The following is a 17,547-nucleotide window of genomic DNA, read 5'->3' as shown; positions in this document are numbered from 1 at the left end:
CATCTAGTGTGTATTTATTGTCAGTGCAACCTTTTGTGGGCTGTTGAAAATTGAACAAATTACACATGAAGACATCATAAATACAACAAACTGATTAAGTAAAACCAGATTTAAATCCATGCATTAATGAAAGACAAAGGTGTAGAAGAAGGAGAGGAGATCAGTCATTAAGGTAGGATGTTGAAGCCTGAAGCAGCCTTGAAACATGGAGTAAAGCTGAACATCTTCTTCAGTATTGAAGATGTTCTATTATTGAAATTACTTGATGAAATTCTTTAAGGTTCTTTATTTTTAAACAAGCTCACATGGTACAAGATATGGCCTGGAAAAAAGCAATATTGGAAAACAGAATATATTTCAGTAAAAATAATATAAAAAATAAATGTAGCCATTAATTAATTACAGAAAAATTACAGCACATTACATAAATAAACAAGTTTGGGGAAATAAATAAGGGGTGAAATGCAAAGGAAAAATCATACAGAAATAAATAAATGCATTTCAAAATAAATAAATAAAAATAAATGAATAAATAAATGGATAAATAATAAAATGCAAAAATAAATAAATATATTTTAAAATAAATACATAAATAGATAAAAGAGAAAATTAAACCAAAGAGTAAATAAATATGGGAATTAATACAAAGATAAAGAAGCAAATTAAAACAAATATTAATTTATGTCACATTTGATCAATTAAATAATGGTTCTATTTATTTTTTTTATATTATTTTGCTACAGTTAATGACGTATTTATTTATTTATCGAGTCATTTATTTATTCATTTATTTTTTATTTTAGCAGGTTCTTTCCTCCATACTCACCAGAAGTCTTTATTCGGTCTTTATACAGAGAAAAGACAAGGTATTAGTACCTGTCTGATAATGAAATGATTGGCCGATTTATCTAACCTGTTCAAAAAGTATGACAATGTACTGAATTTGTATTATAATTATTGATATTCAGTGAAATAAATGTAATTTCTTGCTTAAAATCTAGAGGGGAACTAATCGACAAACCGATTATCATTATTTTTATTGTTCTTATTATTTTTATTATTATTATTATTATTATTATTATTATTATTATTATTATTATTATTATTATTATCATATTATAATTATTATTATCATCATCATCTTCACCTTCACCATCTTCATCATAATCATCATCATCATCATCATCATCATCATCATCATCATCATCCTTATTATTATTATTATTATCATTATTATTATTATTATCATTATCATCATCATCATCATCATCATTATCATTATTATTATCATTATTATTATTATTATTATTATCATTATCATCATCATCATCATCATCATTATTATTATTATTATTATTATTATCATTATTATTATTATTATCATTATTATTATTATTATTATCATTATTATTATTATTATCATTATTATCATCATCATCATCATCATCATTATTATTATTATCATTATTATTATTATTATTATTATTATCATTATCATTATCATTATCATTATCATCATCATCATCATCAATATTATTATTATTATTATTGTTGTTATTATTATCATTATTGTTGTTATTAATATTATTATTATTATATTCTAATTATTATTATTATTATTATTATTACTCTATCTATGTGGCCTTTAAATACCTGCTCTTACTCTCAAACAATTTTGGGTGAAATTTGCAGCTTTTATTCTGACAACTAAAACCGGAACCGGAAACGATCCGTGCAGAACGGTTTAGTTCGTCGCTTAGCCTAGCTGCTAGCGTAGTCCACTGTGCGGTAAACTCGTCAGTCGACAAGTTAAATCGGTCGTTTAGAGTCTGTGTATCACGTACCTTACACATCTGCTGTGTCTAGTTTAATACTAACATGAGCGACAACGAGAAAGAGTTTAGGGAGCAGGTGAGTTGTTATTAAGAAAAACCGTTTGAAACAGTTAGCTTTAGCTAGTTAGCTTAGCTATTAGCTTAGCTATTAGCTTAGCTATTAGCATCGTTTTGCAGGTCGGCTAATGGCAACACATGTTGTGAAAACTGTCGTCAAAACCTGATGAAATATGTTCTATAAAGCGTTTATTTGAGTCACACTAACTAGAAGAGAGTGTATTATAAATGTTTATAAAGATAGCTGTAACGTTGCAGCACTACGGCCTACAGAGCTTAGCAGTGGAGAGATGATGTGCCCGCCTTTATCCCTCATTTATTGATCTATTGACTACCAGATGGTTGTAATGTTCAGCTTTGTATCCGTATATATATATATATAGTCCAGGGGTCAGCAACCTGCGGCTCTTCAGCTCCTCTCCAGAGGCTCCCTGTGGATTTATAAAAATGGAAATGAGTGGAAATGAATCACTGTTTTTTTGTTTACATTTAAATGTGTATTTATCATTGTTGCAGGTCTAAAGGTATGACTGAGTTTTAGGGCCACATTTAGAGATTTCGAGAAAAAAGTCGTAATATTATAAAGTAGTAATTTTACGTGTTATTTTCTTTTTTTCTCGTAAAGTTATGACTTTATTCTCGTAATATTACGATTTTTTTTCTTGTTAAGTTATGACTTTATTTTGGTAATATTACAACTTTTTTTCTCGTAAAGTTATGACTTTATTCTCCCAATATTACGACTTTTTCCTAGAAATCTCAGATATTTTTTACCTCAATGTGGCCCTAATACTCCGTTGTACATTTGCACTGTGGCCCTCACTGCATTAGACTTATATACTATATACTTATACTATAAACTGTGTTACCTTCATCACAATGCTCAAATGTTTTGCGGCTCCAGACAGATTTTTTAATATTTTTTTTGCCTAAAGTGGCTCTTTTGATAGTAAAGGTTGCTGACCCCTGGTATATAGTAATATTGGACCAATCGAGACCATATCAAGCTAACATACACGTGTGTATTTAGCTAATGTATGTTGTTTCCCTGGTTTTTGCTGTTGTTTTTTGGTTCTTAACAGAAACCAACATGCCTTATCACCCTTGTTTGTTCTTTGTTAAGGTTGAGGTTGGAAGAAAGAAAAAGCGGAAGACGTGTCAGATGTGAAGTTGTTATTGTTTGGGCGCTGATGGTGTTGATGCATGCTAATAAATTGGATGCTGAAAAGAAGCGAAGTCAAGATCTGTCCCCACTACTAGTGTTGTAATGGCAGATGGTAGATGGGGGGAAGAGGAGGAAAAAAGAAGTCGTAATGTCAAACAGAAGAAAGAAGAAATGAAGGGTTGTTTTGAAGTAATGAAGTTAAAGAAGTTATGAAGTTAAGATCAGAAGTTTACCAGGGTATGAGTAATTTCCTAACAGCCTGTTATGCTACTCTATTTCATCCTGTTTCTTTCTCTTAAGCATGCACATTTTTTTCCTCTCTATCAGAAACATCACTGGTCAATCCCTCCAAACCTTTTAGGTTTACTTTTTGTACAATCAGCTAAATGACTTAATCTCTAATTTATATATTTGTTGCAATGTTAATGACCTCTTATAATCAAATTCCTAAATGTGTAGTGTCAAACCTGTTAAATGCCAAACTGTGGTGAACTCTTTCTGAAGGGGGCATGTAGAGGGCAACGCTGTCACCTCCTGGCCCTTTATTAGGCACACACTTGGCTTTAGAGTGTTTCTTATCTCAGAATCTGTTCTGTCCAGGACTCGCCTGGCTTAAGGAGTGTGTCTCCTCGGGGCTCAGCAAAATCCAGCAGCCGCTCACCAGCACAATCAAAAGATGGCTCCCGCCACTCCAGGTCCAGATCCCGATCCCGATCACGAACCAAATCCAGGTGAGATGGGTTTTGTTTTGAAGGTGGTGTTTTCAAAGTTGTGACGTGCACTCTAAAACTAAATTTCTGAAGCTTGTGTGCATGTGACACAAGTAAATGACGTGCTCAGAGTTAAGTTTCTATGTCTATCCCCAGGTCCCGTTCCCATCGAAGCTCACGCAAGCACCACTCCCGCTCTCGTTCCCGCTCCCACCGACGCCGATCCAGGAGCCGATCTCGTAGCTGGGAGTACCGCCGGCATAGGAGCCATAGCCGCTCCCCCATGTCAAATCGTCGCAGACACATTGGCAACAGGGTGAATATTAAGGTCTTCCTCTTCATGCTTGATTTGGGGTTTCCGTGGGCCTTAAAGTTTGTGAATTTACAATTTTTAATGAGTGGGTTACCTTTTAAAATACTTGATCTAAATAAACCTCACAGACTCATTAGTGGTTTTCAGTGTCTAGATTTAGATCATGTGTAAAAGCCCTTTATAGTGTCCAGTCATTAGGAATTTCATGTCTTAAACAAAGCCATTGTCAGATACCCAGGTGCTGATTTACTTCAGAAAAGCAAGATTTATTGCAGTGATGTGGCAGGTCTGTTGCTCTCAATATGTTTATATTCCTCTCTTTACTCTTACAGGCAAACCCAGACCCCAACAGCTGTCTGGGTGTGTTTGGACTGAGTCTGTACACCACTGAGAGGGATCTGAGGGACGTTTTCTCTAAATACGGCCCTTTGAGCAACGTCAACATTGTGTGTGACCAGCAGTCGCGTCGCTCAAGAGGCTTTGCCTTTGTCTACTTTGAAAACTCTGAGGACTCCAAGGAGGTACGGAGGATAAGACAGGGATATGACATATTTATAATGTTGACTCCTTACCATCCATTATACAGTAAATTAAGGGTATAAAGGGTTTTCGCTATTAATTAAGCAGTAATACATCACTTTGGGCTTGGTAACGTGTGATGGATGTTTGTAATTCTTTTTTTGACAGCGTATTGTGTAAATGAGAAACAGGAAGTGTGTTTACCAACAGGGAGAGATGTGAAAGTGTATGCAACTACAGTCCAGACTGGAGTCTCAGCTATCAGTGTCAGCCATCATATAAATGCATTATGTGCAGGTGGAATATGTGTTTAATAGACCATATCTTACACATGTCTCTGGATTCAGGGCAAAGGTTAAACATGAAAAGTATTTTATTATCTTAGTAGATAAATAGTCTAACTATGTTGTTGTGCGTTTTAGGCTAAGGAGCGCGCTAACGGGATGGAGCTCGATGGGCGCAGGATTCGAGTGGATTTCTCCATCACAAAACGAGCCCATACACCCACTCCTGGAATCTACATGGGACGTCCCACATAGTGAGTGTTTCTTAAAGATTGGAATGAGCAAGTAGTACACTAGATTTTAAAAATGATCCAACCGAAAAACCGAGCCCAGTGTTACCAACTCTTTTCCAATGAAAGTAGCTCCAAAAGTCCCTTAAATCTAGCGAGAAAGTTGCCAAGTCTGTAACAGTGACAGCCCATCGCTTCAGGGCTCTCTCAAGAACCATTCACCCACAATTATCATTATGAATGTAAACATCTCATATTTAATGTAAACAACAAATAGGTAGGTAGGCAGGCAATGAAATAATTGGACATGTTCATTACAGTCCTGCGACAGCCACAGATACCATTTTTTTTCCCAGAGCATTTGATTTGATTGCTGCCAGGATGTGTTGAGAATTTCAACAAATATAACAAAAAAAAAGTATTTGAACAGCACTACCAACACTGCCTTTTAACCAGGCAGTTTTGTTATTACAGTAGGGATATTTTATGGAAGCTACTGTATCTTCAAAGGTGTCTCGAAATTTTATTCCGTGCGTTTTTACAGTGGTGGTGGCGGCGGTAGCAGCAGCGGCGGCGGTGGTGGTGGTGGCGGTGGCGGTGGTGGTAGTAGCAGCAGTGGTGGTTCATCGCGGCGTACCTCGAGGGACTACGACAGGGGCTACGAAAGAGGTTATGACAGAAGTTATGAGCGTGACTATGAACGCTATGACGACAGAGAGTACAGATCATACAGGTGAGTTATTTTTCCAATAGCCTGTTTGGCACGTTTATCTGTTAATTATTGTTATGGTTAATTGAGTATCATATTAGCATTCTTTTACTTTTTTACTAAAGATCAAGAGTAGATATGACTGAAATTAACTTGGCAAGGTGTCTTTAAAATATAATGTGATGTCAAAAATTTTTGAATGACTCTAGTTTAAGTCACCCTAACCATGTGTAACATTAAAGGTCTCAATAGGAAGTGTTGTGGTTTTGTTTTTCTACCTACAGACGCAGATCTCCATCTCCTTACTACAGCAAAGGGTACCGCTCACGATCCCGATCCCGATCTTACTCGCCACGTAGGTTTAAACCATCATTAGACCGCACAGTTACACTTAATTTGAAATTCATATATTTATGTAACCTTCACACATACTTTGTCACTGGATCAGTTTAGATTATTCACAAAAAAATAAGAAACTAAAAAATGCTCTTTTTGACATGAATCAAACCTGGTACTTAATCTCTCACCCTGTCCTTTTCTCACAGGTCACTACTGAGGACTGAGAGAAGAGTCAACAGTTTATTATTCAGATACTTGTCTTTTTTATGTTTTTTTGACCTCATTATGTGATATGAATCCTGGATTTGTTAATGTATTGAAGGTTTGAAAAATGTTCCTAAAGAAGCAGTCTGTCTGAGCACCACAATGTCCGTAGTGAATTTATCGTTACCAAATTTGTAGTCAGATTCTTGAAAAAGAAAATAATCTAAAATGCCAGAAAATAGGTTCAAGTGGAAATGAGCTATACTTGTTCATTCGCTCAAGGCCTAACTTTTCCCCTCACTTTGGGGGAAAATATGTGCAGACATTTTTGGGTATCCTTCTTACAGCTAACAAACAGGAATTGAAAACAAAACTTGTTTGGTGGTGGTAATTAAACGAAGGGCTGGCTTGTTTATGCTTGGCTCAACAGGTTTGTTTTTATATAAACAGGATTTTTTGTGGCAGTTATATTACAGTTCCTCATGTTGCTGTTTGTATGTAGTTGGTTTCTTAAACTGTCAAGATCCCAGTTTGTTTTAAATACCATGTTTCTTTTTAACTCTGTGTTTTCCTGTTGGAAAGTACTTTTTTGGGGTGTTGTACCTTCAAAAATAAAAATTGACTTTGGTCATTTGCTCTGTTGTTTAGTAACAGTGTGTTGTACACTGTAATGGCTACATTGCCCCATGGTTTTGGAGGCAGGGATGCTGCAGGTATTGTACAATGAAGTTCCATCAAACATTTATTTTGAATTTATTTGCCGTTTTTTTTCTTGACAAATAAAAAATATTACAGCTATGACTTCATGCATGCACCCTCATATGACATGAGTGATCTTCCATAATTAAACCCTGTTGTGACACAGTTTGAGTCGATTAAAGTCTTTAACAGAATTGAGTTTTTTTATTTTTATTTTTTTTAGATCTTATGAAATGTATTCAGATCATCCTGGATGCATCAAACAATACTATTACATTACTAATAAATAAAAAACTATTTATTCTAAGTTTAAATACAGCACAAGTCAGATATATAATGGTCTGATGATGGCCATCAGGCTGCCCACGTACCGACAAGACACTGCTGTGTTAACGGCACCCTAGGACTACGGAGGACGGAACCTGCCAAAATAAAAAATAAATGATTAAATAGATAAATGACTCGATAAATAAATGTCATAAAATATAGCAAAAAATAATATTAAAAATAAATGTAGCCATTAATTAATTGATAAAATGTGACCCTCCTTTGCATAATGATGCCGGAATGTATAAAGGAAATAATACAGAAATAAATAAGTTTGTGGGAATAAATAAGCGGTGAAATGCAAAGGGGAGAAATAAATACATACAATTTTAAAATAAATAGAAAATAAATAAATAAAAATACATAAGTAAATTAAATAAAAATTCAGGATACGTTCAGGGTCTCTATGCTGAAATCATATAATATATGATTCCAGCAAAAACGGCAAAAACATAACTCTCACATTGCACTCACTTTATTCACAAAAATAAATAAATAAATTACTCGATAAAATATTAAAATTAAAAGTAGCCATTAATTAATTGACAAAATGTGACATAAATTGGTATTTCTGTTTTAATTTGCTTCTTTGTTTATTTTTTTCCCTTTTTTTTTATTCATGCATTTATTTTATTTACTTATGTATTTTTATTTATTTATTTTGTAATTATTTTTAAATTGTATGTATTTATTTCTGCACGATTTTCCCTTTTGGTTTTAACCTCATATATATTCCCACAAACTTATTTATTTATGTATTATTTTCTTTACACATTTCTGCCTCATTATGCAAATGAGGGTCACATTTTATCAATTAATTAATGGCTATATTTATTTTTAATATTATTTTTTGCTATATTTCATGATCCTGAAAAATTGGTTCACCACAGAAAAGTAAACTACAAAGATATATACAGTATATTCCCGTTTATTCACAAATATTATAGCCTAAGAATATTAGAATTTACCCAACATGTGATATAATAAAAACTTTAATAATTAGCGGTTAAATAAGTCAGTTAGTACACCTCTGACGTAGCCTTCCAGCTCTTTCTTCCGACCAATCACAGCCCTCCTCTCGTCAAAACACTTCCGGTTTGCTCTCCAACTTGCCTTCCCAGCGGAGCGGCTGGTTGTGAGCAGACACCAGAGGACTGAACTCCACGTAGACCACAGCCTAAAATAACACATACAAAATAAAAATAAATGTAGCAATTAATTAATTGATAAGAATGTGACCCTAATTTGCATAATGAGGCAGAAATGTATAAAGAAAATGATACAGAAATAAATAAGTTTGTGGGAATAAATAAGCGGTGAAATGCAAAGGAGAAAATCGCGCAGAAATAAACACATACAATTTAAAATAAATAGAAAATAAATAAATAAAATATATAAGTAAATAAAAAATAATTAATTCAAAAATAAATACATTAATAAATAGAAGGGAAAATTAAATAAGGAAATATATACAAAGATAAATAAAGAAGCAAATTAAAACAGAAATACCAATTTATGTCACATTTTGTCAATTAATTAATGGCTACATTTATTTTTTAATATTTTATCAAGTCATTTATTTATTTATTTTTGTGAATAAAGTGAGTGCAATGTGAGTGTTATTATTTAAAAAAAAATAATATAGAAATAAATAAGTTTGTGGGAATAAATAAGAGGTGAAATGCAAAGGGGAGAAATAAATACATACAATTTAAAATAAATAGAAAATAAATAAATAAAAATACATAATTAAATATTTATTTTTTTATTAATAATAAGAAAAATTTCAGGATGCGTTCAGGGCCTCTATGCTGAAATGATTTCAGCATAGAGGCCCTGAACGCATCCTGAAAAGTTGGTTCACCACAGAAAAGTAGGCCGTAATGTAAACTACAAAGATACATATATATATATACATATATATATATATATATTTTTTTTTTTATTTTTTTTATTATTATTATTCACAAAATATTCACAAATATTGTAGTCTAAGAATAGTAGACTTTACTCAACATATAACATAATAAAAACTTTAACAATTAGCGGTTAAATAAATAACATAAAAGCGTTACTAAGCAGTCTGTCAGTTACTACACCTCTGACGTAGCCTTCCAGCTCTTTCTCCCGACCAATCACAGGCCTCCTCACGTCAAAACACTTCCGGTTTGCTCTCCAACTTGCCTTTCCAGCGGAGCGGCTGGTTGTGAGCAGACACCAGAGGACTGAACTCCACGTAGACCACAGCCTAAAATAAGACATAAAGGTACTACAAAATGAGTTCTCTCAACTCATTAACTTCCCAGCTATTTGTAAAGACCGTAACATGCAGACAGTAGTGTTTGTTTAGTTAGATATTGTGTGTAACGGGTGAGCTAGGAGTGGTCTCAGTTAGCTACCAGCTAACGTTAGCATGTTTGAATGAGCTGCCTGTGCACGTTTTCAGTGGAGGAGCTAGTTAATTCAACAGGATGGTGATTTAAAGGCTCAGAGCTAACTTTTAGCAGACCTGAGGTGTTGGTATAATATAAATGAAATGTTTTGACATGGGGTCATGGTGTAATCAACCCCATGTCAAAACATGGGACATGGCACAAAATAGTGGGGCCCCTAGTCTGTGGAACAAACTGCCTCTCCACATCAGATCTGCTCCCTCTACAGAGTCTTTTTAAAGCACAGCTCAAGACCCACCTCTTTTCTTGAATTGTGATTACTAATTGGCCTTTTATAAATGCTCATTATAACAGTCTTTTACTCATGGGTTTTTATCTTGGTCTCTGTCTGTGGATGTGTGAGATTTTGTTGTCTGCTCTGTTGACCTGTTTTTATTCTGTCTATGTCTGTAAAGCACTTTGGTCAGCTCATGTTGTTTTAAATGTGCTATAGAAATAAATTTGACTTGACTTGACTTGTAACTCTCGCAGATGCCCCCCAAGAAGCCAGAAGCCCCCAAACAGGCTCCACTAATTGGACGATTTGGGACCTCTCTGAAAATTGGAATTGTGGGATTACCTAATGTTGGGTAAGTAAATGTTATATGTAATGTGGATGTTTGCAGAGCATTTTTTGTTATGGTCAGGTTTAATTTTTGGACTGCTGTTGACACTGGTGGATGGGACACAAAACATAGGATTTTCATACAGCAGATCGGTGTTCACATCCCATATGAAAGCAACAATGTGTAGTTGTCTTTGTGTTCGTAGTTATTTTAACCCAAAACATGGTGTTTTTTTGTCTAAACATAAAGAAGTTATAGTTTTATTAACTAAATCTAAAGAAGTTGTAGTTTATTGCCTGAACCTAAAGAAATTTCAGTTTTATTGCCTAAACCTAAAGAAGTTGTAGTTTTGTTGCCTAAATTATAGAAGTTGTAGTTTTGTTACCTAAACTAAATAACTTACAGTTTTGTTGCCTAAACCTAAAGAAGTTGTAGTTTTGTTGCGTAAACCTAAAGAAGTTGTAGTTTTGTTGCCAAAACCTAAAGAAGTTGTAGTTGTATTTCCTAAACCTGAATAAGTTGTAGTTTTGTTGCCTAGACTTAAAGAAATTGTAGTTTTATTGTCTAAACCTAAAGAAGTTGTAGTTTTGTTGCCTAAACCTAAAGAAGCTGACGTTTTATTGCCTAAACCTAAAGAAGTTGTAGTTTTGTTGCTTAAACCTAAAGAAGTTGTAATTTTGTAAATAATATAAGTGATGTTGGCAAAGCATTTTTTGTTATGGTCAGGGGTTAATTATTGCACAGTTGTTGACACTCTCCTGACTCTCTGTCCACTGCAGGAAATCCACCTTTTTCAATGTGCTGACCAAAAGCCAAGCTGCCGCAGAGAACTTCCCATTCTGCACAATTGACCCAAATGAGAGCAGGGTACCTGTTCCCGATGAGCGCTTTGATTTCCTCTGCAAATACCACAAACCAGTCAGGTGTGTGTTGTGTCCTGACAGCTGTTTGTCCAGCATCCATGGATTTCTGTCTCATCAACGATCTCTTCCTTGTCTGGCTGTTTTGTCTCTTCAGTAAGGTTCCAGCATTTCTAAACGTTGTAGACATTGCTGGTCTGGTGAAGGGAGCTCATGCAGGACAGGGACTCGGAAACGCCTTCCTCTCCCATATCAGTGCCTGTGACGGCATCTTCCACATGACTCGTGAGTTGCCAGCACTACTGACTGCAGCTGCTGTGTAGTAACAACTGAGTAGAGTGGACAGGTGTTTAGGATGGCAAGTTAAGACCCACTACTACACTCCTTCAGGGGGAACAGGGAAGAATTCATTATTCATTCATGTTATTTCTGTGGCCCAGAGACAAGATGATATGGTCAGTACCTGTGACTATACTCTGTTCTATAGCGGGGTATCTGACCTTAATACTTTATGGTACTGAGTGTCAAACTATCAAAGATCAAAAGTTGGCATTGAATGTCTGGTCAAACTCGTAATTTGGCTCACTTATTGTCAGTTCTGATAGTTCCTGGTTTAAATACGATTTTATAAATACTATTTAATTGAAGCAATGGTCTCATATGGCGGCTTTTGTGAAGACAACTTTTAACATTTGAGGACTTCAATTTAAAAATGGGAAAACATTAGGGCTGAACGATTTTGAAAAATATGTAATTTAGGGCTGGGCAATATAACGTTATATATCGTCAAAACGGTATTAAAAAAATCGATTGTATATATTTTTCTATATAGTTTCTATCGCGATATAGGCTAGGCATATATTAATTTCTTTTTCTCTATAATTTCACTTAAAAGTTCTTAAATTGAGAAAATACTTTTAATTTTTCAAGTATTTAATTCTCACAGGAGTATACAAAAATAGGCTTTAACCTGTTTTTTTCATATAGACTATTTATTTATTGATTTACCAGAAAAATGCTTTATCGTGATATATCGTTTTCAAGATATGAAATTACCTATGTTGTGATAGAAGATTTAAAAGACTAAAAGTCTTAGGGGCTGATCACACTGAGACGCGTCGCTACAGGCGTGGCTGCTTCAAAATCGCCCCTTGGCATGTTTAACCAGGTGATCAACAATGGAAAAATTTGGTCTTTCTCTCTCTCTTTCTCAAAGACAGTAGCCAACATGAAACTATCACAAAAAGAGATATTAATTTCTATGTACATATATTACTGTGTATTTTATTTTGCCACATTACTTCCCCAATAAAAAAAAAGAAAACAATACTTTTGCTGGTGATGCGTTTCTAGCGACGCGTTTCGATGTGATCAGCCCCTTAGGGATCAACGAAATTTGTGTCTCATTCATCACCTTCTGAAGTGTGCATGATTTTACATCCCGGTGATATCAGTTCTCAAGTTTATATTTTTAGGAAAGACTTGCATGGTCATAAATACTGACTTAACTGCCTGGGGTGTCTTCTAGGTGCGTTTGATGATGAGGATATTATCCACGTGGAGGGTAACGTTGACCCAGTGAGGGACATTGAGATCATCCACGAGGAGCTGCGACTGAAGGACGAAGAAATGATGGCTCCGATCCTCGACAAACTGGAGAAAACTGCCGTCAGAGGAAGCGACAAAAAACTCAAACCTGAATATGTAAGTGAAGTGTGTTTGTGCTATGCATCTGTTATCCTGTTTCACATTTGTGTCACTATGCATCACTACTGGGGGGATATAGGAGATGATGATCAGTGTGCAGACATCATATAACCTGCTGCTTCTTGCTACAGGATATCATGTTGAAGGTGAAAAACTGGATAGAAGAGGAGAAGAAACACATCCGATTTTACCATGAGTGGAGCGAGAAAGAGGTAATGATGTGTGTGCTTGAATGCGCTTGTGTGTCTATAATTGTATTAGAGCTGTACTGAATGTTTTTTTTTTACATTCAAAGCTTCTATTGAGGTTTTCCAGTGAAGCTCTTGTCATATTGGTCACCCTAAAAAAGAAAAAAATCCTCAAACTAAATCCTCAATTTAAATAAAGTGATTTATCGGATTAAATGAGGTAGTCTTTTTGTATTATTATTATTATTATTATTATTATTTTTATTTCGCTGTAGTCTGCTTGTATTCCTGATGGACAGAGTAATCTGATTGGACATTATGATATCAGTACGTTTTGAGACTCTCTTGGACAAGGTGCACATTATTTCATTCGTAGGGCGTCACCTGAGCTTTTGAGAACCAGACTGTTTCATAATTTGTACCCTTTTTAAATTCTCTTAACAGATTGAGGTGTTGAACAAATACCTGTTTCTGACATCCAAGCCCATGATCTACCTGGTTAATCTCTCAGAGAAGGACTACATCAGAAAAAAGAACAAGTGGTAGGTTTGGTATCATCGACCCAGTGTGCACGAGTGCATGTCTCATACAGCTACTGTAACTCACCCCGCTGCTTGTTTTTCTCAGGCTGGCGAAAATCAAGGAGTGGGTAGATGCTCATGACCCCGGTGCTCTGGTCATTCCTGTGAGTGGAGCTATTGAGTCTAAACTGCTGGACATGGAGGAGGAGGAGGAGAGGAATAAGTACTGCGAGGAACTGAAGACACAGAGGTGAGACATAAACTCACAATGTAGCAAGAACATCGTAAATCAGGTCGAGAAATGGTTTAACTGCAACTTAGGGCTACAACCCACGATTATTATGTTTGTTGATTAATCTCAATTATTTTCATTATTAATCGTTCAGTCTATAATATATCAGAATGGTGAAAAATACACCAAAATACTAATATAGATGTTATTAATTATTCCTGTGTTAAAGCAACAATAACAGAGTAACTGAACTGCATTTGTTTGCAACTCATCCCATCATTTGAATGCACCTTTTTTAAAGATATAGGTTTGCTTGAACTGCTCCATCATGGTGTCTCTGTGTGTTTATAGTGTTCTGACCAAAATAATCAAGACCGGCTACGCAGCTCTACAGCTGGAATACTTCTTCACAGCGGGACCAGATGAGGTGCGAGCATGGACCGTCAGGGTAAGTGCTGTGATATGATATAACCTTTCTTTAAAGTTTATTATTACCTTATGTCCTCAAAGTTAAGTGTTTATTTCAAAATCCTCTTTATTGTTGGTTTGAAAGAGTCATTTACACAGTTGGTTTCTGTAAATCAGAAGAAAAATTCTGCACAATGTTGATAATTTTGTCAAAACAAAGTTATTTATTAACTTATCTCAAATAATAAGTGCCCTTGTTGTCAAATGGGAATATGACATATTTTATGATTAGTGGTGGGGCATATAATTCTGTCATTGTATCGCGATATGTTTTCTAATTTGCAATAATTTTGAGTATGTTAGTAAACATTAATGAATGGCCACTGAGTGATATATACATCTGCGAAATGCATCATTTTTGGATTAGAAGCTCATTTTTCTGGATTTGGAGTTTCTTACCTTAATAATCAGACTGAATTGCCATTTAGTATTTTATTTCATCTTTCATTGCTCACTATTTGCATTGCTAAAACAATCAGAGATGTGGGCAGCAACCAAAGGTTTGGAATCAGGCTAGCCTTTACTTACAGCTATATGTGTTTTGATATTTGCAGAAATTCTGAATTTGAAGTGCATTTCTCTCCCTTGTTGTTATAGTATTTGCAGCACATTCCTTTAATGTGAAGGTTTTCACTCTTGTATCATTTAAATTGTGTTTATCGTTGTTTGTGTGTCATTTTATTTTTTTTCTTTTCTTGTCTTGTTTGAAAAATGTTATATAAAAAGTTTTTTTTTTATTATTATTATTATCATTATCTGTGATGAAATTCTTCAAGGTTGCAGTATAATTTCAGTGATATTTTTTAACTTCTCTGTTGCTCCAACAGAAAGGGACCAGGGCTCCGCAAGCGGCAGGAAAGATCCACACTGACTTTGAGAAAGGCTTCATCATGGCCGAGGTGATGAAGTACAATGACTTCAAAGAGGAAGGCAGTGAAGTCGCCGCCAAGGTGTGTGTGTTTTTATACAGCCTAATTATAATGATAAGCTTGAACAGGCGCACCGTTGACTTTCTGAGAAATGTCCTTGAATACAATTTCAATGCGTCCTTTTTCTCACAGGCTGCTGGAAAATACAGGCAACAAGGCAGGAACTACATGGTGGAGGACGGCGACATCATCTTTTTCAAATTCAACACACCCAACGCACCGAAAAAGAAACCATGAGACCACAAAATCACCCGAGGGAGAACTCAGAATATTGTGAAGTTGGGCTTCAGTGAGCTCCACTGTCTGCTGGTTTTCATACTTCTCTTTTGAATTCAGAGGATCAACTCTTGGCTGGTTGGCCAGTAGGTATTTACTCTACCGGCCTCCCATCTGAATTCATTGGAATTATTCTATATAATAACATTTCTATACAAGCATAACATACATCCTTACCTGTAATATTTACAAATGGCACCAACTGTACCAGTCAAACATTTTTTTAAATCATTATATTCTAGTTTTCATGGTCTCAAAGAAGAACAGGTATAATAGAACTGAGAAATAATTAGCCATATAAGAAACTGTAACAGAACACAAACTGCATATTGTTTTCTAATTGATGCTGGTACTGTCTTGTGTGTTTTAATATACATCAGATGATCAGAGCTTGACCTCTTTTTTTAGATGCTTTTTGATCATTCAAGCCTCGATGCTCAAAGAGACTTTTTTGTTGAAATGTATATCTAAGATGATTTCTTTGTGTAATAACAGCTTGCCTTTCTGTCATTCGTTGACAATTACCTTCATGATCATTAATGGGCGAGCATCATAATGACTCTCTTAATTAACGCTCCATTACATGCAAGTGTGCTCAATCTGTAAAATAGCTTCTATATCATAAAACATGTAAACAGTGCCACCATGAGTGAAAGTAATATACAGCATATGTTGTTTGCTACAGGTGCCTAATCAGCATTAATTAAGTAAAGGTCATCTTGAATGATTTTTAGGTATTTTTTCCCTAGAATTAAAAAGAAATGGACAATAATCTCAGTTCCCTTTTTATGCCTTTTCCCCAATTAAAACGTTATGTTTATGCTATTCACAATGAATAAAGTCATAATACCTTATGCTAAAAAATATACGGTGTCTATAAATGTTTGACTGGTGCTGTGTTAACGATTAAGAGAAAATGAAAGCCATCACTCAGTGTTGTGCTGTATTCTGAGGAGGGAAGAATATTGTTATTTTAGAGAGAGCAACGCAGGCAGCAGGACGAGACACCTGAATGAACGATGTTGTTTTACACACTGCTTTTATTGACTTTGGTTTGGGCTGATTAAAAAAATAAAGACAACATTCACATTACAAACTCCACCCTGTGTTTACGAGACAATGCTTCATTGTAAGTAAGCTACGATATTTGCTCTGTGGATCACCTGGACTACACAACTTCATAATCTTGTTTCACCTCACTGCCTCCACAGTGTGAATGTGTTTATTTTCAAGAGCACCCAAAAATCCCCTCATTAAAATCCTGAGCCTAAAGGAGCCAAGATATAATAAATATCATCCTCATCAATATGCATGTGTCAATAAAAGGAGACAAACCTGTCGTTATTTTGTGTATTTCTATTTTTTAAAGTATTTCTAAAGTCACAACATAAGGGTATGTATGGACTGCATCACTGAAATAATCATAGGTTTTTACAGTGTTTAATTACAATCAGTTAATAAATTGATATATTTAAACAAGCTATTATCAACTGAATAAGCCAATTTGTCTATAATGAGGCAATAATGAGCTTAAACACTGTAAAAGTCATTACTGCAGTGATCCAATCCTGCTCCATACAGGTAAGGATGCTAATCATGTTATTTTAACAACTGATGCAAACATTAACTTTTTGACACTTTTCAGATGACAAAATGGCTTTTATGACACACTTTAATAGGCTACTCTATCAAAAAGTATACACAACTACAAGCCAAGTATACATTTCTGTAGGCCTTGAAGGCAAGAATACTTAATTATACTTGTCTGAGGTATAGCTCAATCAAAAGATTAAGTACAAGTAGGGCTATAAGCTAAGCATATTTTTTAGTATACTTATCAGTATGAACCAAGTATACTTGGGCTTTTCTGTATACTTGTCAGTATGAGCAAAGTATACGTGGACTTTTCTGTATACTTGTCAGTATAAAACCAAGTATACTTAGACTTTTCTGTATAGGCTACTTGTCAGTATGAGC

General features: G+C 34.9%; 2 protein-coding genes across 2 annotated transcripts; both read left to right on the top strand.

Annotated features, from left to right (window-relative positions):
- Positions 1–1,713: 1,713 nt before the first annotated feature.
- LOC119474252 (transformer-2 protein homolog alpha-like) lies at positions 1,714–7,258 on the top strand. The gene is made up of 8 exons (XM_037746140.1): positions 1,714–1,911; positions 3,658–3,788; positions 3,924–4,083; positions 4,413–4,601; positions 5,022–5,137; positions 5,658–5,846; positions 6,107–6,177; positions 6,368–7,258. Exons 1-8 carry the CDS (start codon positions 1,879–1,881, stop codon positions 6,376–6,378), a joined length of 900 nt encoding a protein of 299 aa, XP_037602068.1. The 5' UTR covers positions 1,714–1,878; the 3' UTR covers positions 6,379–7,258.
- A 2,220-nt stretch (positions 7,259–9,478) lies between these two features.
- LOC119474907 (obg-like ATPase 1) lies at positions 9,479–16,914 on the top strand. The gene is made up of 11 exons (XM_037747252.1): positions 9,479–9,657; positions 10,316–10,413; positions 11,169–11,312; positions 11,407–11,534; positions 12,778–12,953; positions 13,088–13,168; positions 13,589–13,686; positions 13,772–13,915; positions 14,249–14,345; positions 15,193–15,315; positions 15,427–16,914. The coding sequence occupies exons 2-11, from the start codon at positions 10,316–10,318 to the stop codon at positions 15,529–15,531; spliced, it is 1,194 nt and encodes a 397-aa protein (XP_037603180.1). The 5' UTR covers positions 9,479–9,657; the 3' UTR covers positions 15,532–16,914.
- The last annotated feature ends 633 nt before the right edge of the window (positions 16,915–17,547 follow it).

The sequence above is a fragment of the Sebastes umbrosus genome, chromosome 16, assembly GCF_015220745.1.
Source record: "Sebastes umbrosus isolate fSebUmb1 chromosome 16, fSebUmb1.pri, whole genome shotgun sequence".
Taxonomy (NCBI): domain Eukaryota; kingdom Metazoa; phylum Chordata; class Actinopteri; order Perciformes; family Sebastidae; genus Sebastes; species Sebastes umbrosus.
The sequence above is the reverse complement of the archived record's forward strand: the minus strand, read 5'-3'. Positions and strand labels throughout refer to the sequence as shown.

What these genes read in the sequence shown, in the direction of transcription:
- LOC119474252 (XM_037746140.1), top strand. Translation starts at nt 1,879, where the DNA reads ATGAGCGACAACGAGAAAGAGTTTAGGGAGCAG. An exon ending in ACTCTGAGGACTCCAAGGAG is followed by an intron (nt 4,602 to 5,021) that starts GTACGGAGGATA and finishes TGTGCGTTTTAG; the next exon opens with GCTAAGGAGCGCGCTAACGG. An exon ending in TACATGGGACGTCCCACATA is followed by an intron (nt 5,138 to 5,657) that starts GTGAGTGTTTCT and finishes GCGTTTTTACAG; the next exon opens with TGGTGGTGGCGGCGGTAGCA.
- LOC119474907 (XM_037747252.1), top strand. Translation starts at nt 10,316, where the DNA reads ATGCCCCCCAAGAAGCCAGAAGCCCCCAAACAGGCTCCACTAATTGGA. An exon ending in ATGAGTGGAGCGAGAAAGAG is followed by an intron (nt 13,169 to 13,588) that starts GTAATGATGTGT and finishes TTCTCTTAACAG; the next exon opens with ATTGAGGTGTTGAACAAATA. An exon ending in TGCGAGCATGGACCGTCAGG is followed by an intron (nt 14,346 to 15,192) that starts GTAAGTGCTGTG and finishes TTGCTCCAACAG; the next exon opens with AAAGGGACCAGGGCTCCGCA.